At 36.0% G+C, this 25,285-nt stretch overlaps 1 protein-coding gene across 1 annotated transcript; it reads right to left on the bottom strand.

The window, feature by feature from the left end:
• Positions 1-27: 27 nt before the first annotated feature.
• LOC149070384 (uncharacterized) lies at positions 28-23,654 on the bottom strand. Its single transcript, XM_089249840.1, has 9 exons — positions 23,502-23,654; positions 20,520-20,667; positions 16,364-16,513; positions 11,527-11,707; positions 11,032-11,203; positions 10,708-10,783; positions 6,365-6,851; positions 2,075-2,151; positions 28-609 (listed from the first exon to the last, which is right to left on the bottom strand). Exons 1-9 carry the CDS (start codon positions 23,544-23,546, stop codon positions 344-346), a joined length of 1,602 nt encoding a protein of 533 aa, XP_089105966.1. The 5' UTR covers positions 23,547-23,654; the 3' UTR covers positions 28-343.
• Between the last annotated feature and the right edge of the window lie 1,631 nt (positions 23,655-25,285).

The raw sequence follows: 25,285 nt of genomic DNA, 5'->3' as shown, positions 1-25,285 counted from the left end.
AGAGCCCCTGGTGTAAGCGTTACAACCTAAAAAACTATATTTTCAAAAATTTTAGCACCACAGCGGACAGAGCAAGATATATGATACATGCAATCCACACAGTTATATCATGAAAGATGTAATCGTCCCACCACTAGAGCATAACCACTGGATTCATTGAAACTATCAACCTTTCTTGTACTCAACGACAACTTCAACGTTCTTCGAAACAAGATTAAAAGAGCTTTATTTTGTACATTCTCAAAAAAATTTAAAATACCAACTACACATATTTTGACAAAATTGATTTTTCTTCCCCCCCCCCTTTCCTTTCATCTCCGAGATGAAAAACAACAAAAAATGCCTACGCCATGCAATTTTCAATACACATATTTGTATGATTCTGAACAACAGTTTGCTTAAACATGTCGCCACAAACGGGACATTCCACAAAATTATCGGAATGGCAGCTGACTAAAGAACTCCTTGATGCATCTTTATGAGATTGTATTTCGGAAATCACAGTGACATCGTCGTCGTCATCTTCCTTATTGGCAGGAAAGTTCATCACCGGACATAAATCACCACATGTCGCTGCATGGGCTTCAATTTCAGATATATGGAATGGTTCTAGTCATCGGAAGATAGAAAAAAAATTACAAGTATTATTTCATTATCAGTTTTTTGAAAAAATAATTTGTTTCTAGAAACTTAGAAATTCAACATTTAATTATAAAGAGAACTTAATGTGAAATGGTTCCCGGAGGAACGCTACAGACAGGTGCATACCTGTACTCACACAGAAAAAAACTAAAGAACATAAGAAGCAAAAAAGAAAAGGGAAAACATTAACAAGCAAGTACATCGATACTAAGGAGATACTGCCACCTATGAAACAAAACACAAACAACAACCTGGGCTCTAACAAGGGGTATGGGGGAAAAGTGTTCGATTGAGAGATCAACTTTATGAAATATCTGGGCTCCTCAATGCAAAAATAAAAGACTTTTAAGAAGGCGAGATATCTCATCAATGACACGTAAATGGTTAATACACTCAACTGTTGATAAAGCAAATTCTGATAACTCAAATATCTCTCTGTACGAGATAAATAAATTAAAGAAAATATTTACTCTCCCAGTGAGGAATTAAAGGTGTGGCCTACATAGTTCAAGGAAATTCTTTCTTTCTCTCTCCCCTTATAATCTAGTTTTTCTGATAAAAGTGACCACAAAAGTGTTTTTTTTTGTTGTTGCAAATATGACCAATGACCATGAACTTTGTCATTTGTGCTTGCAAATCACTTGTTGTATGTCTGATCTTGTCAAAATCGACATTTTGCTTTTGTCCAGATGTGAGTGGATTCAGTGTCTAAATGTCAGTACATATTTTGATTGTGCTTAGATTCTTAAAAAATTCTAAAGCAAACGTTGTATTCGAAGGATAAAAAACCCAAATTATCAATGGAAAGAAATTCAGAACTAAAGAAAAAGCTTGTTGTTGAAAAATACTGCATTGAAAATCTTAAAAAAAAAGAACATTATTCATGCAAGGTTCTCTTCAAACGTGGATGAAATGAAAGGCAATGAAAAATTACTGATTTTTTTTTTTTTCATAGAACACAGTTTCACTTACTCTTTATGCATAAGTTTAATTTATATGAATATTGTTTATACATCTACACTCATAATATATAGACCCATATGTTTTGTTTTTCCAATATTCTCATCAAATAATTAGGTATTTGAATAATTCATCCTCGCAAATTTCTCCATGTCAAATAGTTTGACATTTTTTTACCAATGATATTCGTAAATGGTTCTGTCATTATAAAACATCTTGTTTTTACTTCTCTGAAATTGGAATTTTTGATAGGTTGAACAAGGATAATTCAAAGCACAGTCGACGTATCAAGATTTCACTATATAATAAAAATGCACTTCAGAAGTTGCAAAGCTGACTTCTGCAACTCTGGGACGCACAGATATGAACATTATGTGGAAAACAAACGTTATATTCTCATATCTTCATTATTATTCTTAATTACACTGCACAGAAATATGTCAAAAAGTTGAAAGGAACGAATTATACGCACCATCACAAATCGGGCAATATATTACTTCCTTTGAAGTGCTTGGTACACTGCCATCAGACTGAATGAAATCATTGTGCCTGTAAAACAGACAATTCGCCAATGAAATTTTATAGTGGGGGAAAAAAGGAAGGCAATCACAAAAAATATGTAAAATTATCAAAAAGTAACATAAAAAACATTAATTACTCATCCACAGATTGTGCAAGTCTTTTTTCCCCGAAAAATATGAAAAATTTAAGGATGTTTATAAACATCCATAAATTTTCTGTACATAGAGCCTCGTTTAAATGGGGAAATAAAAAAATAGCCAATATAAGCCAAAGGCAAGATTCTTGCTGAAAACCCTTTACACAGCAGTAAAATGTCTGACATTGTCTACGCCTATTTGTAAATGTAATTTTCCCCCTTACCAGTCAAAGGATTATGGGAAAGAAGAGTATTAAAACCCTCATACATCCTCAAAAACTCCCTTTTCTTCCCTACGGGGGGGGGGGGGGATTTGTTAAGTGGGTTAAACTGCAACATTCTAGAAATTAACTGCTTTCTCATCCACAATCTTGCCAGTGTGAACAGGTCTCAAATTTATTTTACACTTAAAAGAAACTACATCACAAAAGAGAAGTTCACTTTAATTAAATGACATGCTAGTGGGAATTTACAGGAATGATCAAGAATGAATTTACCTCAATTCATTTCTTGAAACCATGTTCACAATAATTCATTTTATCCAAGCACACCTGTTTCTACAGTGTGGGCAAGGCATATATGCCAATGATATACTGTATTTAGCGAATAAATAAAAGAAAAACAATGTAAATCTGCTAAAAATATGGTGAGAATGACAGCTATACGACTTCCTTCTTGAGTGCAGAGAGATCTTTCTTTAGAACAGAAAAATATTTTTTTTTTATAGATGAGGTTGCATGCTTATTGGGATACGAAGACAAAGTAAAAAAGTTGGAAGTTTTCCTTTCAACATTGTGCATGCCCCTACCCCCCCCCCCCCCTGCTGCATCAGGACCCCTGTGCTAAAGTTATAATGTGAAAAACAGGGGAAAAAAATACCTTGTGGGGTCAGGACTTTTGTGCCCCAACAAAAAAAGCGGCCTCCACTATAACAGAATATTTTTGTCTATTTATTTTCTATGCTACTGAGGAAGGAACTTGACATACAGTCCAACTCCGATTTAACGCCATCATCCGTCCCAAAGCATTTTGGCATTATATCAGATCATGGCAAGAATAGTGTTTCAGGAAAAAAGCACCATTACATAAAAATTCTCTCCACATTTATTACAAACTACTGGATTTCTCTCTCAATGTCTTTTAGTATTACTACAAGAAATAAAATAAATAACCTATTTTTATATTCAATTTTAAATCGAGGCAAAACTGTAAACACTATAAAGTTACATGAATATTTAGATGGCTTTTTTCTCAGCCAGAGATATCAAGGAAACAGTTATTTTCCGGATATTATGCTGAGGTGATAAATAATAAATAAATAAAATATCCGGAAAATAACTTTCCTTGTTACATGAATATGTTTCTGCATATAAAACTTGACAGAAACATACACTTACCATTGAAATTATTGTAATTCAGCATAAATGTAGTTATTTTATAGGTGAAAAAGCAAAATAAACAAAGGGAAGTAATGGCAGCATTGCTTTTAGTCAGTATTGAATTTATAATAAAAAATTTCTTGTTTTTCAGATATTGAAAGAACTCTTTTTAACACGAGTGAATGAAACAAATCGAGGGAGATGATTTCTTAATGACCAAATGACTAGGATCATAACTGGGGAGGAGGGGGGGGGGCGCACAAATTTCATTCTTTAACCTCTCTTTCAACATTACAAAGACACACCAAAATGCACATTTGCTCCAGTTGACCAAGCATCTAGTTGCGCAGCCCTGTTAACACCCATAATACTAGAAATGTAATATGATCATTTGATCATTTTAGTTATATTACGGTTATTTTCTGCACACGAGGGCTAATTAGACCGGGACCTACAATTTATTGGTGATTCCAAACGGCAGCCTTTTTTTTTTATACTCATCGAGAGGATGGTGCACTAAACCCTTGATGTGGGACTCCTCGGGGTAGCAATCTTTTTCTGTGGGTCATGCCATCGTTTCTGTTGTACCCATGTCAAAAAGTACCCATGACAAACTGAGTATCAAACTCGCGACACCTCAAATATCCTTTGATACTTTAGTTGAGCATCTTATCAACATGGGCTACAGCGCCCGCCCCTAGAAATGTCATAACCAGTGAGTAAGAAACATGCACTGTTGAAAAACTTATCTTGACAACATTGAACAAACTGGTACAGTACGCTAATTTACCCTTACACTTTCCCTTATCAATAAATCTGTTTCTTTGAATAGGGTGATTGTTTAGCTCTAGGGTCCCTATACATGTTCAGGTATTCATGAGAAAAATGTGCTTTCTAGACCCTCTACCCTGACCACACCATTCTTTACTTTTGAAGTATTTGCTCTAGAGCAAATAGGATATATCTTATAGATATAAACTTTTGCTATGTTGACCGATAACAACAGTGGAATAGAAGAGGATAAATCCTCAACTCCATTCGAAAAAAAATAATAAAAAAATGATGGGAGAAGAAATGTGGAAATTCTGGGAAAATGATGCATGGACTTTGTATACATCCAAAAAATAGTTGGCGTTATAACGAGTTGGTGCTAGAATGGGTTTTTACATTGTAATCCCTATATGAAAGATTTTGTACACTGAAAATTTTTGGTGCTGCAACAGGGTTCGACTGTAGTTTTGAAACATGTATTACTGTTGTTCTCACCATATTTTGGGTACATTGTTTTTTCTTATGCTTATTCCTTCACTGAAAAGGTAATCTCATAGGTGACAATTCCCAGACTCCAAAAATTTGTAGTTTGTAACGTGACAAAATATTTAGCTGCAGACTAAAGAAAATGCCATACATGTAGCCATACTGTGTATATATTGTTTGTAATTTGTGTTAATTGCATTTTTAATTGGGTTGCTGTATTTTTGAAACATATGACAACCATATTTTTATGGGCATCTTTTTATCAGCCACCTCGTTGGGCATTTTGCCTGTTGTGGCGTTGTATTTGTATTTGTATTTGTAAATAAAAGGGAAAAAAATAGATTTTTTGGGGGATTGCATAGGGTGACCATATGATCCATTTCCCAGGACATTGTCATATCTTCCTGTGATTTTGGCAGCTCAACTCTCAAGATTTCCCATTTTTTTCACTGAAAGCTATTTGTATTTTTGTTTTTCACCGAAATCAGGGATTAAAATTATTTTGCCAACTTACAAGATTATGTTATAATAATTATGATTATAAATATGAATATTTCGTATCTCACATATTTGTCATGTTAAACATTTTTGTAGACATCATTTTGATCTTCTACTGTTTAGATTTAGTAGTACTTCAGTTTCAGCTATAATTGTCAATTTGCACACTTTTGACATCATATTTGACAACAATTAGTGATTTCCTGTATTCAATCACACCATAGATCAAGGGTTCTAAAACTGTGTGCTACCAACCCTTTTCAGGGGTGCCACAGAGCACCAATTCCGACAGGTTCTTCCAAGAGATTCTTCATTAAAATACTCTGAGGGAGCTGCAGATAAGAGTTGATTTGGGAAAGGGTGCTGTGGCCAAAAAAAGTTTAAGAACCCCCTACCATAGATTCTGTTTCCCACAATTTTTTCAAGGAAACATGGTCAGCCTAGTATTCCAAGGACCGGGGGATTTGTTTTAAGGATTTTTCATTTTTGTCAAGCACAGTTTGAGAATTTTTCTATAAACATATTAAAAATCGAAAGAATCTGGTTTCTGGGTAAGTCCAAAGCATTTTGGTACTGTAATCTCTTTCTGTTTTATTTATCTAGTGATTTTGCTTGCTATTTCCACCATGTCTAGCTGCACACAGCTTAGAGAGAACATTTCCTTGAAACCTTCAACACAGGGATGCCCAACTTTCGGGATTTTCCAGTGATAGTTGACAGAAACAGGAACCATACTGGGCTGCATCGGAACACTGAAAACATCATTACTTCAATGAAAGCAAAGCCTTGCATTTTTCTGTATGACACAGCTTAATCTTTCTTTTTATACAGCAGTCCCTTTATTCCAATAATAGCATTTCAAACAGATTTCATTACTTCAATGAATTATACGATTTGTTAATTTTTCTTTACATTTAATATGCATTCAACAAATTAGTACAAAAATATCAGAATTAAAATGTTTCCTCACGGTGTGTTTGTGCTTCCTGGCCTTGGCGAAGGGTGCGCCAATGATGTCGACGTCCGTCGCTGCTTTATCGGAGACCGCGACATATCCTTCATGGTTATATGCTTCTTTTTCCTCTTTGGCCTCTTCTCTGGAGAAATCTCGAAAGCTGAGCCGTTCAAGCTCCGAGAAGATGGTGACTGTTCTGCTAGTGTGCTAGAGTTGTCCCCCGCATCTTGATTTGGAGAACTTTTTGGACGCTTGAAATGAACATCGAATGAGAAACCATTACCGTTCATGCTTCCTGGAGAAGCTGATTCTTCGCGATGACCATTCTCTCTGATACCGTTTCTCAAAGATGAGAGATAAAACTGCCCTGGACTCACTGCCCCTGAAAACGGCAAAATTCCATCCTCCTGTGACAAAAGACTCAGGAATGCTCTTCGGAAAATCTCTTTTTCTTCTTCGCTTAGAAGTCTGCCTCGAAGATCTTCATATTCACTCAAACATTCTGAGGATGACAGAATAATAGATACAGATTTGAAAAAAAAGTAGTTTCCAAGCACCTAAAATCATGAACTTTACAATTAATTTTTATGCATAAAAAAGGAGAAGTAATGTTTAATCTTGAACCTAATAAGTAACCTATTCCATGGTAGTGTGTGTAGGATTTTTGGGGTGTGGGAGTTTAACACTTTTCTTCTTCCCAAGGGTTTTTTCAGTTCTTACTGCAATAATACTCCATAATCTCTGCTTGGGGGGGGGGGGGGGAGGTTCAATTTCAAATCCTCTCCTTTGCATATGCCCCTGCTATCCAGAACTTTTTATCATTTTGAGAACAACCATATAGGAATAGAACTGGTCAACACTTTTCCTGGCTGTTTTTTGAATCCTCTTGATGCTGCAACTGTCAAGAGGTTGAACTGCCACTGGCTATATGGTGAATATTTGCCTTTTTCCTGCCAAAATGAAATATTTCTTCATGGTTTGACAAAAGGGTGACACTTTTAATTATGCCTGTGATATCATTTTCAGGGAAAAAACACAAGCAATGAACTTTTTCCAGATAAATTCATTGGAGATCATGTTTTTCTTCCAAGAAAAGGGGATTTTTCGCAATCATAGTCAAAATTCAGGAGACACAAATTTTTTAGGTGTCGTGAACATGGAAATTCTGAAGACCTGGTAGCTATGATATGGGGATTTCAGTTACACAACGAGTTCTCGTTCTCTAGCAAAATCATTATTGCGCATGATTCAAAGAGGATTTGCTGAACGACTCATTTTTCAAAAAATAAATAAAAATCCGTGTGAAAATCTTATGCGATAGAAGTGAAACTTCTAGGTTTGACATGACTAGATTCACCTCACCTCACATCAGGGGTTGAAGCTACAGTTGCATTTTTTGTAAAATGCAAAAGAAAATTGTAGAATGCAAAAGAAATAGTAGTCACTTTTACAAAAATGCATACAGGAGATGCAAAACAAGTAGACAGGGCTTGAGAAGGCAAGTAGACAGTGTAGGGTAAGGCAATAAACTGTCTTTGTCTGACACAAACAATCCCCCACAACTTTATTTCCTTACACGGTCAAATTTCTATTGACATCCCCAACAGCCACCACAGTCCCTTCTGCTTCTCAGGACTTCAGCCCACAATCAGTTATTTTACAAAATGGGTTTTAAGGGAAAAGAAAGTGTTTCACTTTCTGTGATGAATTTCCTTTCCCTCGCTCAAAAAGAATTTTCACTATAAAACAACTGTGACTATGAAAGAATACTGTTTTTCTAATGCTGGTATTCACAATGTTTATGTTACAATTGCTTCTTCATTGATATGGTTTAACAGTAGTGATTTTCATCTTAATTTATTGTAATTGCAAGCAACAATTGTTTTCACCTGGCCAAAACTAATCAGTGAGAGTACTGGCCCATTTCATTCGCATATTCCAACCATCCTCGAGAAGATGAGTAAAACAAACATATGATAGTCTGTCAAATCGTGAAAACGCATGCAGGTTTCGATGTGATGCTGGAATGTCAAAAAGTACAATAATAACTGCAAAACGACTTATTTGATTAATTATTACAAGAGTTGTTGGAAGTGGCAGCTGCTGATGTCATTGCACAGTCTACAACGACGTAAAAACAATTCCCAGATGTGCTCGAAGATACCAGGTATGCTTTTAATGTCCGTTTTACTGTCCACAGCCCGTGATCCTACCCCGGTGCATGTGTTTTGCGACGCTGCTTACATCAGATATGGTGAGTGAACCCACGAATGCATTCAGTGATCAACTGACATTCACCTTTCATCTTCTCTGTACTCAGAGCCTGCATGCGTTTTTCATGATTTTACTCTCTCAACCTTTTCGTTCCTCTTGATGCCTACTAACTAGTGTTGGCAGGTCAGCAGTCATTTGTCTCCTTCAGATTGTTTCTTAATGTTGTCTCTTATGCAACACTTTGTCTTGAATATATTTATTGACTAACGACCAATCACTCCAGATGGCAAACAATGCACATTGATCACCCTGTTGGGGAAAAAACCCAGTGCAGCATCAGAGTCTAGTCTTATATACGTATTTCCCTAATCTTAACAGACGTTCCCTGGTTTGATAATTGGTTGATCTATCCGAAAATGATGCATCATGTCTATACTCTCCAAAACTGTGTTGCTCCCATTATGTTCACTTGATTCTGCCTAAGGCGGGATGAAAAACTCTTGCTCTATATTATTACAGTCGAATCCTGTTTTTACGAATACCATTATAGCAAAAATCTTGTTTTAATGAACACTTTTCTAATCCCCCAGAAAAGTTTACACATGGACAATGCAGAAACCTGGAATTCTTTTATAACAAAATTTTCTTATAACGAAGTGATTTCTCTGGTCTCTTGAAGTTTGTTATAACGGGATTCGACTGTAATATATAAATCATTGACTCACTATGAATCCTTCAATTTTTTTTTAAAGATTGGATTGGATTTTGGTTTCATTGGAGCAAGGATCAATTAGGTCAAACCGTGCCAAAACAAATGACCAATTAAAAATGAGATAAAGTTTGTTCTTGTCATGTCAGTAAAGTAAATGAACGTATGATAAAAAAAAGAGAATGATTCATAAAACATTGACGTAGATTTTAAGATAGGCCTTGATAAATTGCAACAAAATTTAGGTGTAGAATAAATTTTTAGGAACCAAACATTTTTTTTCAGAGCAAAAATAGGTAAAAAAAATATCTGAACTTTTCAGGGACAAACAACCCCTTTCCCTTTTCCATATACGCTGACATTAATTCCAAAAATATCTTGTGTTCTTCTGATTTCAATTTAGCAACCACATACAAAAAGTTATGGGCGGCAATCTAAATTTTTTAGTTGCTATGGCGACCCCTTGGGATTTGTCTAGCCCTGATGTATATTGACATATTGTTCCAAGTTCAATGCTGTTGCTGTTTTTTTTTCCCCGCTAGGGCCGAAGAGCTCATTAGGTAATATTTATGGTCTTGTTTCCTCTGTCCTATCTAAACCAGTGTTTCTCAACTGCCGGGCCCTGACATCAGTCAAACCGGGCCACAAGTAGTTTACTGTTTCATTTTTATCCATTTATTTCAAATTAGTTGTGCGTATGACAAGGCCTTCTGCCCACAAAAAACAAAATCAACTGAGCCATGGGCTTCCAAAGGTTGAGAACCACTGTGATCTATGCCATTCTAGTTTTCTGAAATAATAATTAGTGTTCGATTATGACATAGATGAATAAATTTGAATTTCATATAACTTCAACTTTAAAGTTGGGGTAAACTACATCTAGGCTTCCATTTAGAAACTATAATGAGTGACAGCTGCTTCAAGATGTCTTGAAATTTAGAGTTAAGCGAAATTTCTCCACATATAATATCTCTATGTCATAGGTAAAGGGCACCATGTCCATTTTCGTCAATATTGAAATTAGTATGATTTGTAGTACTTCTGTTAAATTACAGTTTTAGGACACCAAGTCATATTTCAATAAATAACAGATATTCACTCCATAAAACAAGCGAGCTCCAAAGAAAGCATACTTCAAACAGCCCTTCGGTAAAATTTCCCTTTTGTGACATTGTGGCCCTTTACCTTCAGCATACAGATACAGTAAAACCTTGCTACAACAGTACTTGATATAATGATAAATCCCTCTACAACCATATCTTTCTAAGTCTTGTTTGGAAATGCCTATTCTCAAATGTTAAACTGCTGCTTCTTCATATACTGATAGTTTTTGCCTTTACAACACAACTGCCTACACAACAATATTCTTTCTTGGTTCGCAGTGTATTGTTGTATCAAGGCTTCACTGTATAAGTATTGGAAACAACAGACTTACCATCACTGGAACAACTGAAGTTTTCCAAAGAAGCTGGAGGAATCGATGTTAAAAAACACATGATATCAGCCTCCAGCTGGAATAAAAATGAAAATCCAGGTCAAAAGATATGAATTTTAGACTGAGAAAGAAATTCAGGACAGCACAGGGGCTGCAATGGATCACTGTTGAAAGAAACATTTCAGAAAGCAACAACTATGATGAGAACATCTTACATCATCAGTTCAGGAACTTTTTGATTGCACGTCATACTCCAAGAAAATCTACAATACAATGTTACAATAAAGCTTTCTCGACAGGCAAGGTGGAAAAATGGTAACTTACGTCCGAGTTGCCATCCTCTTCCTTGAATAGAGCTCTCTTTGGAGCTCTAGATGCCATTGTCAACTGTTTCCTTTGAGCGGCTTTCAAAAGGGAGCGAGCTCTTGTTCTACCAAGAGAGTGACTGGACATTCTTGCTGATGGTGAAGGCAGTCTTTTGCTGACTGGAACTGGGCTATAGGAAAAAATACCATTTAAAGATTATTTTTTAAAGAAATTTTGAAATTCAAATAAGTGTATCAAATCCCTCAATTAAAAAAAAAGAAAATACAGTGAAACCTGTACTGAACATCAATAGACTGAAATAATATTCTGTTTTAGACAGACTTCTGCTTTATAAAGGAGCAAATAGAAGCACTAATCATTGAACAGACTATATTTTAATTCCGTTTGAGACAGGTGTCCGTCTTAGATAGGTTTCACTGTAGAATGCCTATCAAAGCACCAAAATAATAATGACAAAATTGAGCCAAATAAAACTTAGCTTAACAAAATCACCTTTTCAGCATGCTGTTAAAATCAAAATGCACACTGTGGTTAACATTTTGAGTTTCGGTTGATTCTTTGTCACTGAGTCGTAAAAACGCTAAGCCAAATTGCTTGTCTTTGCGATAGGACTGCAAGCAGATAACCTTCACTCTGTCCCACTTTTCATTGACAGCTTTTGGATTAAGATCAGCTAAACGACAAAAGACAGAGCAATATAACAAACGTACTTCATAATAGTGTGCACTTCACACACACACACAAAATACATAAAAGGATCTTATGCATCACCCACCACAATACTCAAATTCTCAAAAATGTAATTTGAGGCTTGTTAATGTCTATTAAAAAAAGAGAAGACATACACGTATACTTGTGTATAAGCTGACCCTCAAAAATAAGCACATTCTAGAGAAGAAAAAATTAGTATATTTTCATGTCATCTTCAGTTGTGTCCATCGTATTACTGATAAAAAAAACCCATTTTTTTAAAGGATTTGATGATTATTTCGATGGAAAAAGAATTACATGCTACCGCATGAACCCTTCTTTTCTTTCCTTTCTTTTAAACCGAGCACAACTCAGATCTATCGGCAAGGGCAATTTACTACCCAGTGCAGGAAGTGTAAATATGTGTGTACCCAACAGTATGAGTGCGTATCTAATGTTGCGTCTGATTTTCAGTGCTGCCATCTATATTTCAGAAGTGAAGTGAGTGAAGTGTAATGATTGAATATTTGTACCATTTGTAGTAGAGATGGGACAAATATTCGGTTTGGCCAAATATTGCTTAGGTATTCAGCCGAATATTTGTGTAAATCTTAGCACAACAAACTAATTTTAAAAAATATTAATTGGAATTTTTCACATAAATTAACATTTTACTGATTATATTTTGTGTGGTGCATACCTACCCCTTTCTGTGCAAGAGGTGATGTCAGGGTGAATTTCTAGAAGTCATTTGATCATTTTTGTAGCACCACAGTCATTTTCTGCACAGGAGGGTTAATTAGACCTGGACCTACAATTTATTTCAGATTCTGAACGGCAGCTTTTTTAATACTCACTGAGAGGTTGGTGCGTTAACCCCTCGATGTGGGATTCCCTGCTGTAGTAATTTTTTTCTGTGGTCATGTTGCCATTTCTGTTGTATTTTCTCTATGTCAGGAAAGTTTTCTGACAAGGACGAACCTGCTATCAAACTTGTGACACTTCTAAACATCCTTTGGTACTTTAGACAAGTATCTTATTGACCTGGGCTACTGCGCCCTCTAAGAGAAATAATACATGAAGCTGAAAATAGAATCCTACCGCAATAATGTGGAAGTAAACACGAATTATACAAGTTCACTAACTGAAAAATGTACCTAGACAAGAAATGTACTGAGCTACATAGAGAGGCAAAGAACATCTACAGAGGAAAAATAAGTTGTATATTTAATGATGCATTAATACTGAAGCACAGATGATCGTTGACATTTTCTTAATTAAATGTAAAATTGTAACAAGTGTTGGGGGAAAAAAATTGATTCTGTAAGCGCAGTGATACCTCGGCCAACGAATGCTTTGCCTTACAAATTTTCCAGCTAATGTAAATTTTTCTTCTTTGGCTAGCAAATACAGATTCAGCTAACAAACATTTTCGATATGTATCCACGCATGAACATAAAATATTCGCGTCATGAGCTGAATTTTCGTGCCAATCATCATCACAATTACTTCCACTAAGGCCAGGTTAACTCATGTCCACCTTGGAATATTTTTTTCAGATGTACCTACGCTTCTCTTTCTGAAGTTCTGTGAACTATTTCATATGAAATGGAGAGGTTCAGCCAAAATAAAAAATGCACTAAAAGAAAAAAAAGTTGGCCTATGTTTTCAGAGCATGCATTCTTTCAGTGCGAGACTCATCAAGCTGAACAGCCTAAGAGATTATCTTTTCCATCTGCGTGTATCAGACTCAGAAATGAGCTGACCAAATCACAAATGGATTGGGACACCAACGAACTCAACTGTGTTGTGCCTACACAAACTTTAGTAGACTAAAGCTGTTGTCGGTTGTGTTGCGTGCTGGAAAATAAAAAGATCAGTATATCTCATCGTCCTGTATATTCTCATTTATACAATTTTGAAGCTATTAATTTTAGCCTTAAATAAGGTTTTGTTTTTTTATAGCATCCCTTGGTGTTTTGTAAAACATCTTTAAATTTTTGACAGAAGCTGGAACGAATCAAATGATTTTCCATAGAAACCTATGGGAAATCATGTTCGGCTAATGAAGTGATTCTGGAACAAATCATCTTCGTTACTGAGGTATCACTAGTATAAAAATACAATATATCATTAAATTTGATTGTCCACATCATGGCAACAAAAATCTTTTGGTTAATAGTTTTTTGAATATTTAAATAAAAATTAAAATTAACATTAAATAAAATTAATCAAAATAATTAATTCAATATCAATCATTTGAAATCATCAATGATTTTATTTTCAATTAAAAATTAAAATTTTATTACTAATTTTGATGAATTTTAAGAAAATTGATATTCAGCCAAGACATTCGTCGAATATTTGGTATTCAATTATTTGGCCAAAATCACTATTCGTCCTATCCCTAGTTTAGACACTTTGCTACAACGCGTTGCCCACTGGCCATAGGTTTCTCTGGCACATGACTTCTTTACCGCTTATATCACAGTTGGGGACAGAGCGGGAGTTATGTTCTGGCCAATGTCGAGTTTTGTTAAGACAACACCTTTTTTTTTTTTCCTCTTCAGAACTCATCCATCCACCAACCCTTTACAACCCATCCATTTGGTCCATAAATTCCTTAAATAATCTTTAAAGGGCTTATTGATGATCACATCTAAAGGCTGTAAAATCATCAGTTTTTAATTCTTTTTTGCTTTAACTTTAACATAATTGGTTCTGCAGGGTTTGAACATAGTTACAAAAACTTGTCAACAGATTAGTAATGCATCTATAGCTACCAAATTGCTCTAATATGAGCAACTACTAGCTATATGATTAAGTAAGGTGGGGGGAAATCATTATTTTCTCCTCAAAAACTGACCTGTGTATAAGCCTACATCCCCCCTGAAATTAAGGAACATATTAAGAAAAAACTCATCCAATCCACATATATATGGTATTCTTCAGAAATTTACTATGAGTATTATTTTATAACATCCAAATATCAAATACTCTAGTTTCCTGTAATAAAGCACCAACCTACGTAACTTTAAAAGTTAATTTTTAGCTCCCACAAATGATACAAAGCTGTGTTCAAGGTGCTACAGAGTGGTTCCATAATTCCCCTTGCCACATTTTACTGGTAGACTGCTGATCTTAGAGGCATACTTCCAATTTGATCTATAAAGTATCTAAATACCACGTGGACTTCAGACATGCCATTCACGTTGCATGGTTACTAAAATAAAAAAATTAACTTTTTACATGGACACCCTGTGTAGCCCAATCAAAAAGTTGTTGCCCTGTCTCTCCTGAGGCCAAAAAAAACAAAACAAACTACATTTCTATGTGCAATATTCTTTGAGATATATGAATTCTGAAACTGGAGAAAAGTTGGGAAAGAACAGCGAAAATGAGGCAAAGAACTGCTGCTTGTTAGTTTATCCTGTTTTTCCTCAACCTTTCTCAGATTTCTGAATTGAAATATTTCAGCGAATACTGCACTTGGAAATGTGGAATTTTTTGTTGGATTTAGGAGAGACAGGGCAAAAACTTTCTAATTCTGTTTTTCAGCGTAGGGTGTCTGTATAAAAAGATATTTTTCTATTTTAATAGCTATACATCCACCCTGCAGCATGAATGGCATATCTGAATTCTACATGTTATTGGATACTTTATCAAATTGGAAGTATGTCCCTAGGATCAATGGTTCGCCAGTAAAATGCAACAAAGTGAATTATGGAATCACCTTAGCCACGGCTGCATGAATGAATGCCAGAATTCTACCACCAGACTTATCCCGTTGCTGAGATCTCTTCCAGACCAGCTTCGAGGCAGAGCTTGCAGCAAAGTGTGCGTACCTAACAGTCTAAGTGTGTATCTAGTGTCGTGTCAAATTTTTCAGTGCTGCCATCAATATTTGAAATTGTGAGTAAGTGTGTAATGATTGAGTATTTGTACTATTGTTAGACCTGTTGCTCTGTGGCGAGACATTTTAATAAATAGATCGGCTCACATTCATGTCCCAAAGTTCAGAAATTACTGAAAACCAATTTCACCAGACTAAAACTCTGATGCTGGTAAGGTTCAAATCCGGGTCCTCGAGAAGTCCATCACTATGACCACTTGATTACCACAGTGGCCAGCTGTAAACTTTTGTCATGTTTGAAATTTTTGTTCATAAGAAAAAACATTTGGCAAAAAAATTTTTGACACTTTTTTGATTCTCAAACCTGGAGTATATTGAGCCTGGAAGGCTGTCAAGGACAATTAACCAACCAAAGACTGTTTCCAGGGTACACCAAGAGTAAGCAAACAGACAAACAAAAGGATACAGAACTTCATTTCTGACATAGAGGCAAGCAATTAGTGGGAGAAGTTTTATGTTGAGAACAGCACCATAATATTTCTTTCTAACCTGTTTCATTACCCGTATGCCCTGCCACATTCCTTTTTTAATTCGCTTTATAACGTGCCACGTACAATTTGAACTTTTTCCTAGAATTAAATAATGGCATCAAATGGGATCACTTGTATATCTGAGTGCTTCTTTATTTCACACCCTGGAAATGGCCTTCGGCCAGGCAAGTATGAAAATTTTTTCAAAACAGTTTCACACGTTCTCAACTAAAATGTACATCTGGTGAAATCTTACCTGGTGAGAACATCTTCACAGTGTTCACATTTTTGTCGTTCTTTGCTTCTAAAGAAGTCATCATCTGTACTGTAGGTAAGAGCACCGTGTAAGCATCAGATTCTAATGCTCTTCTTACAAATATCTCTACAGAGCTGCTCCCACAGTTGCCTAATAAATTATGAAAAATATAAAAAGAAGATACACCTTGTGTAAAAACATTTATATAATTTAAACCTCGTTCACATGTGTAATAAAACATCCAGTGAAGTTTCCCGTAACAGGGATTTTCGCTACAAACCATTCACATGACGTTTAGTTTATGCTGGTAATCCCCCCCCCCCCCTTCTTTCCGGAAGTGGTCACTGATTATGTGGGTTGAATGGAAGTGGTTGATTCAAGATGGCTGACGAAGGAGCTAACAGTAGTTTTCACAGTGCAAAGGATTATAGGAGAGAAGGTCGGTGTCAACCACCAATCCACCCCAAGAAAGATGGGCTTTTTTTTATGAGCTTCTCTCCCACCTTTTTTTTTTCCTATGAAGGGAAAAAAGTTGTCATGCCAGTAATTATCCCCAAAGTGATTCCCCAATCTTGCACATGTGAACAGGGCTTTAGAGTTCTTTAAAAACCACCCCCTTTTCTTTAAAGAACACAAAAATCTGTATCCATATTTTCATGTATAGTTATGTATAATATCTGTTACGTTTAAATAACATTAGAATTTCTTAGTGCAGATTATATGCCGCTGCGTCTTATCCACAGCTTTTTCTTCTGCAAGGTTGGAACAAATAAATATTTAAAAATAAATTCGTAAAAACAAATTTTCAAAGATATATAGGTAAATGGCATGTAGATGCAAGTTGAAAAATCAACATTTCTTTTACAAAAACATGACAAATTACCCTTTGTAGTCTAGTGTCAAGGTGGAATCGACATCAGGAAAAAACGTTATTTCATTAACAGCCCCTTAAAGAAAGGACTCTAGATGTTAGCTTTTTGGATAGCTTATAACAGCTTCCAAAACACAAAAACTAATATCTAGGAGTTGTGGGGGGGAGGGGGAAAGGGGGAACTACAAAGTATGAACTATAAATATGAAGCAGGGCTCAGCAAATCAAAACAAAATTTAGGTGCCAACTAAACATTTCCGGCCCCAAGCATATTTCTTTTGCCTGAGCTAGTAATCACACACAGACAATTTCAGGCACCAATACCAATTTTACAGTCGTCATGGCGACTGGAAAATCAGCAATGGCACCTAAAGTTTAGTTTAGGTGGTTTAGTTTATTGGAGTCTAAGGGTGACACAAAATTTTCTGATTTCATTACGCTACATCTTTCAGCATGGGAAAAATAAAAGAAAACATTATTTAGAATCGTTTGTCTTGAGCAAAATACCATGATTGGCTCCAAAGATTTTAGGCTGGAGACTAAATATATATATAGTTTTGATTTGTCAAGCCCTGCTATAAAGTACCAATGAAGTAGTGAAAAAACCTATGGACTGCAAAGGGTTAAGATATCACAGGGCTCCCACTCAAAAAATTAGAAAAAGTATGATGTGGGAGGCACTCCCCCCTCCACACAACATAACATAACATAATAAAAAAAAATCCCTCAAAAAATTTATTTTATCTAAAAAAAATTCATAGCACAATTTTGGTATAAGACTGATTCGAGCCAAAGCAAAATGACAGAAATGACTTGGTCACAAAAACAATTTTTCTCCAACACAGCGTACCACAGAAAATTCTTTTTCTGTCTCTCCTTACAATATAAATTACATTCTTTTTTGGGGCCTTCCACAGTCCAGTAGTCTGTCAACACTCTTTGGAAATGCACAGCAAATTAAGAAGGCATGTACGCTTTTAAGAATGACGCTCTTTCAAGACTACTTTTAAAAACACAGCGCAAAATGTGTAAATTAAAAGGGATCCAATGTGAATAAGTCCAGGTGAACTGGATGGTTTTACTGCGTTGTCCATCCTTTTTTTAAAGGGATATGTTCAAATATTACTATTAAATATGCCACCGTAATCGTTTTCGACAAATGAAGTAGTCCATGAAGTAGTAAATACAAAATTATTTTTTCCACCAAGTTTTTGATGATTACTCTACTTGTCGAACCCTCAAACTAAGCAAAAGAGAAATTAATAAATCAAATGGCTCATATATACCCCTAATTAACTTGAAACAATACAATTTCTGCTTTAGCAGAATCATTAATTGCAATCCACTGCATTTGTATTATTTGGCAATATATATATTGATGATTGCGTCCTTAATTAAAATCAATTACACAAATTTTGTTGATAGGATTCGGTAAAAAGTTAGAAGTTCAAACATTTTACTAAAAAGTAGGACAAGTGGGAGCCCTGGATATCATCACTGATGGATGAAATTTGCATATACGGATTACATGCAGAACATTTATAGTGCATAATCGGCGATACACAGGATTGCACAACCTTTTCAGCCCTTGGGCTAGAGACTTACATATGAAGAGAGTGACCATATGACCCGTATTTCACGGGATATTCCCGTATAATTTTGGCTGTCCAAACTTTTTAATTAAAAAAATTGTCGTTTATTTTCCCAATTTTCAATAGGGATAATGTGAATTTTTAAAATCAAAAATTAAGATTGTTTTCATGACATGAATAATTTTTTTGACTGTAATTGGCAACTCTACTTGTCTTCGACAATTTTTTGTGACTATTGGCTATATCTCGTACGGATACCAATTTCCCATATTTTCATGAAGGAAATAAACGAGATAATAAACTATATTATGATAATTATGAGACTCTATCATAAATAATCATAGTCAAATAAATATATTTATCTCACAAATTTGTCAAATGCATATAGTTTTTTGATTCCGTGAATTACATTTTGACTCGCAGTGTTATGCAACTTTCCAGCAATTTTGAGATAGTTGGTGACTAAGTTTTCTTGGCTGCAATTGACAATCTTCTGGCTGTAATCAACGACTTTACCTGCTTAATTTTTTCGGCTGCAATTGACAATGTTAGAGTAATAAAAAGACATTTTTGTCCATATGGGCGTGTCGAATTTCGCCTCAACTTGCTATAAATTTGTACCACTGCACCACAAGTGTGATGATGAACTGCACTAGTAAATCAGAAAGTTGTGCAGAGGATATATACATAGCTGCCAACCTTGGAGAATGAGGATCAGGGGAGATATTTCATTGGGATCCAAGTTCCATTAACCCTAAAACACTAACTCTACGTCTCACAAACGTAGAGGTATAGACAGTTAACATGCAGTTTTTCTCAGCTTTTTTTAAGTTAGTATTCTAGGGTTAAAAAAACAATTAACAATTATCAAAGGGATTTTTAGAAAAAAAAAAGTAAGGATTTTTCTTAAATGAAAATAAAATTGTAGAGATTTTTGCCCTTTGGAAAAACATGACATCGTGCTAGCCATCACAAATTAGTGCAAAGTGGTTAATCATCGCCCAACAGTGGTAAAAATTACCTATCATTATTACACTAAAATGAAATCAACCAAAAAAAATCGCCACCAGGCCACAAAACAGGCCTGTACAGGAAGTATGGTCATAACAGAGGCAGAACTGGCACCAGTTATTTGGCGAAATCCTGTCTCTCCCCCCCCCCCCTGCCACAAAGAAACATTTCCACCCAATTAGAGTCAATTTACATTTCATGTATAAAAAGGAAACTCTTTTTTGTGCATGTAAATTCTTTAGAGAATAATCCTCCCCCGATAATAGGAATTTTCTTTTGCAAACATGGTCAAAATTCAGGAGCCATAAGAATTTTTCAGGATTCTGAGAAATCGAGTAAAATTTCAGCAGCTCCATCAGGCTGGAAGCAGACAAACTTTTGAACTATTCTGGGCGAATCATAATGTAAAAACATGAAACCAGATACAAAGATGTACTTGGTAGACCAGGACAAGCACTGTATTTTGCCCCCCCCCCTCTCCCAATATTTGTTATGTTACATAAAGAGGTAAAAGAATGTATATAGTGAGTGAATCTAGATCATATTCTTAGTCTAGTATCTACCGGCTACAACTCTAGAGAGAGAGTATTCAGTAGCTTGAATAGAGACATGTTTCAGGGGTTAATTCAAAAAGAGAAATAGCGAAAAAGAAAAAAAAAACCCCATAGGCTCCCATTCATACCAATGTCTATAAAATGAATATAAGAAGGCTTCTCCAATTGAAATTCCACTTCTATCTTGCCCGATTTGTCGAATGGAGAAGACAACCAGCTCCCGGTTGGCTTTGGCCCAGAGCTGCATAATAAATTCTTAGCTTGATGCGTCGCATCCTAGAAAATAAAGCAAGATATATATTAACTGTAAGGAATACAAGAGAAAATATCTGTAACAGAAATTCATCTCGAAACAATCAACCAGGATTTATCTCACAGAAAATCCTTTATTATTCAATAGGCCTATACAGTAGACTCGATAACCTGGCCATGCACTAATCGGGCCCATCCAGTAATCCAGCATTTTTGGGCGGGTTTTCTTTGATCATAGAAGAGGAAAAAATATTACAGTATGTCTGTACGCAGAAGTTTAGAAAATTCAAATGACTATATCATTTGAATGGACATTTCCAATTGACTTCCAGTAATCCGGCGATTTCGATAACCCAGCATACCCTGGTCTGATATGTGAGAATAACAAGAGTCTACTGTACTATGAAAAGTACATTGGGACAAGCAAATGATATTGAGGCAATTATAATTTTTGAGCAGTTTTTTTTAAAACTATTTGTATTGTACTAAAACAGACCTTCGAGTCAATAACATTTAAGTCTGTGGACCTCTACCCCCAATACCAATAAAATGAAAGCCACTGGGTCCTTTTACAAAATGAAATTCCAAATACATGGTACATATGGTCAAATCCCATTATAGCCATTTCCAAGAGGCCGGAGAAATTACTTTGTTACAACAAAATTTGGTTATAGAGGAATTTTAGGGTTTTGCATTGCTCCTGTGTAAACTTATCTGGGGGATCAGAAAAGTGTTCATCAAAACAAGATTTTTGTTATAATGCTATTCGTTAAAAGGGATTCGACTGTATGCAGTAGTACTCGTTTTGCTACTTTTTTCATCACCCAATCACTATTTGCTAGGCTTACGGGCAGGACAATAAGAGAAAACACACAACTAAAACTGTCATCACATATCACATGATTCCGTGCAACTACCTAGGACAAGTCAATTCCGCAGTAGCAGGGCTGCCTTTCTTACCTCCCGCTCCACCTCTACACAAAGTTTTGCCACACTCATACAAAAATAAAACAGAATTATAACTGTTCCGTTTTCATTTGATCTTTCCTTATAGTTTTAAACATGTTGATAAAAGTAGAATTAGTTCTGGTATAACACCCAGGGCACCAAATCCGCGTGCACTCTTGTCTTGGGGGTCAAACTCTAAGCCCATTGGTTCCTTGTCTTGGAAAGAATTTCAAGCTATTGCCTTATTAAAGAAGTCAAAATGTTACTCCATGTAACTTAATAAAAAAACTATTTCGTTTTGCGACTCATAAAATATAGCAGCTTGGTGCTGATACACATTTCGCACCTGCCCAAGTTCAGTGAAGTAGGCCCTAACACAAGACCTGTCACCCATAGCCCCAAAACTTCACGTATGCCCTGAACCCAGATCTCTTAACAGATAATCAGAGTAACAATAGTGTACAATCTTTTCAGTCTGCGGGACAGATATGCAACATTTTTGCCACTCGCAGGCCAGAAACTTGTACATATAGGGTGGACATGCATGTGTGTGTGGACCCGTATTTTACGCGATATTCTGGGATTTTGTGTGATACCCTGCAACTTTTAATAAAATGTCCCGTTTCTTCCTTATTTTCAATGAAGGTTACTTGCATTTTTGAGATCAAGAATTTAGATTATTCTCATGCCTTATAAATTAATGCCTTCGACAGAAACTGTCTTTGGCTGTAATTGGTAACCTTACTCGTTTTTTTGGCTGCAATTGGCAACCTTACTTGCCTTTTAACAATTTGTTTTGTTGCAGTCATAGTGACAGACTGAAATCGTGAGGTTCCAGGTTCAAACCCCACCGTTGAAAAAGTGGTGGTCGGCAAATGTTTTTTTTTTGTGATTACCAACTCCGAGCCGATTTCCCAGTTAGAAAAGTCTCACCATAGAGAGCAACAGGCCTACAAATGGTACACATTCGTGATTTGCAGCTTTACTTGTTGGCTGTAATTGACAACCTAACTTGCCTTTGATAATTTTGTTTTGGCTGCAGTTGCCAAGATTACTAGCCTTCAAAAAACTTTTTTGACTTTAATTGGTAAATTTACTTGCATTATTGACAATTTGCTTGTTTTTTTTTGCGATAATTAACAATATCAATTTTTATGAGGAAAATATGGTCAACCTAGGCCTTCATCCAGTTCGGTGTATTGGTACATTTCTACAGGAACACCTTTCGCAGGCCACATCTGGCCCACGGGATGAAGGTTGTGCCGCCCTGCAGTATAAGATTTTTCATGGATTTATATAAAATGTATAGTAGGACGAAAGAAAAAAACAAAACTGGAGTCTCGGAGCCCCCCAAGGGCTGGTGGGGGCAGTACCATCTTAACGCATGGGCCCAACCGGGGCCCTCAGAAAAATGAGTAGTTGAATTTTTCGAGAATTTGCCAGGTAGGACCTCAGAAAAATCACTTTACCCGGGCGCCCGTGATGCTCTTAAGACGACCCTGGATGGGGGGGGGGGGCTTAAGCCCTCACCCTGATGCACTAACACTCATTTCATTACTGATTCAGCGATCGCTAAAATTTTCCCATTTGTGTTCATTATATCGAAAATAAATAAACAAATCGACCTTGTCATTGTGATCGCAACTAAAAATAATAATAATCAATCAATTAATTAATTTTCGCCATTATATTAAAATTATTATTAAAAGATTGCATTGAAATTTCCGATCGCATCGAAAGAGAAAAAAAATTATTACAATTTCTTAACAAAAAAAAAATGCGGCCCCGCGGTCACCATAATTATTGTTATCAATGTTGACATACAATAAAAAAAAGTCATGGCGATGATGATCGGTGTTAGTAAAATATGAAAGATAACGCAGATCGAAATAAGAAATGTATTTACTAACATGGCAGCTAGCAGAGATAACACGTTGTAACCGAACGACACCCATTATTATAACGGAATTATTCTTGTTATGATATTCTCAGTTCTCCATGATTCCGACCTAGGAGCAACGAAAACCGCGGGAAAAACATCGTCAACTTATCGGCATTTTCTTCTTCTTCCCTCTTTCCTTTTTTCCAATTGACGCCAGGGTTACACGTGGAGTCGCAACAACTGCGCTAGACGAACCAATCACAAAAAATGTCTTATGAATATTTAGTCTAAACTGTATAATAAGTGTTTTTTCATTCGCTGCCACACAGAAGCCGTCTCAAATAGGGCCTCTGTAAATACACCTTTGTCTTCAAGTCCAGTGTTTGCACACTTTATCGATCACTCTCATTCCATTCCTCATTAGCTTTCCGTATTTTTTCTGAATGAAATACGATTAATTCACACTTTTAGTAAAATACCCCTAATAATGGAATCTTTGCTGTCACCTAGTGATGAAATAGAAAACTGAAGTCAAGGAGCTTCAGTTTTCCATTTGATCACTAGATAACAGTAGTTGTTCCACTATGACTTACAATTCTGTGGTATTGGCTTAGTTTCGCGTTTTCGCCAACAGATGACAGCAAATACATCATGATTGATGTCATTGATGTGACCATATGTCCCGTTTTTTTCACAACATTCTTTTCTTTTGAGTGAAGAAACGTTTGTCCTTTTTTTAAATGTCTCGATATTCCCCGCACTCTCCTTGAAATTTAGTTAAATTTTTATTCAATGAAAATCAAGGATTAAAATTAATTTTTCAGGTTATATCATATCAACTTATATCAATCATATCATGATAATTACGATTATATATTTTAGACAGGCGTACGCATGGCCCCCACATCCTGGAGCAGGGCCCCTAGGATGGAACTTTCACGGACCCCTTTGTAGTGATTTTATAGCGTGAAAAAACAAAAAAAGGGCCCCAGGGCTGGAGCCCTCTCAGCCTCCCCCTTGTGGGGGGCCATGGGCGTACGCAGCGAGGTACTAGCCCGTGTCCCCCATCCCCAAGCAGATCAAAAGTTGGTGAAAACATTGAAATATCCAAAAGAAATACCCCTTACATGCTATATAAACCAATTGCTGTTAATTTAAATGCATTTTGAAAGATAGTAACCTTAATAGGGCTCTATACCCCCCCCCCCCGTAAGGGGGTAATTAAAAATTCCACGGGAAATGAAATTTTTTGTGCTCCCTCCAAAGGTTGATCATGCGTACGCGCAGGCCCATAATTAGGCTGGGGCCCCACAATTTTTTTTCCTGTTTTGGCATCTTTAAGAGGGGTGGGAGGCCGAGAAAGCTCGCAACGGCCCTGCATACGCCCCTGAAAATATATATAGATAATCATTTCTGATGGGTTTTATTTGGTAGAATTTATTTGAATTTTTTGCGATTTGCAGTGGTGCTTTATTTCACGCCATTGTAATTTTTTTGGGTAAATTCAGCCATGGAGCTATGAATTACAACCTCCTTGGGTATTACAGCGGTAATTGGCAACAATTAACGATTTTCCGCGGATAAGGATCCACCATAATTTGCTCGAGATAATACATGATCAGCCAAATTTAAATCGATACTACTACTAAACCACACATACAACTTGTCCATTTTCCTACTGGAATTGGTGCATTTTGGAATGTGAGTGTCCATGCTATGAACCTAACGTGAAGTTTTTATTTCTGTGTAATGCTTGTTACAGTGCTGCCATCAATTTTTCAAACTACGAGAGAAGTGTATTATGATTGAAGA

The sequence above is a fragment of the Pholcus phalangioides genome, unplaced genomic scaffold (assembly GCF_987345545.1).
Source record: "Pholcus phalangioides strain wild (caught in Gottingen) unplaced genomic scaffold, Ppha-v1.0 ptg000022l_1, whole genome shotgun sequence".
Taxonomy (NCBI): Eukaryota; Metazoa; Arthropoda; class Arachnida; order Araneae; family Pholcidae; genus Pholcus; species Pholcus phalangioides.
The sequence above is the reverse complement of the archived record's forward strand: the minus strand, read 5'-3'. Positions and strand labels throughout refer to the sequence as shown.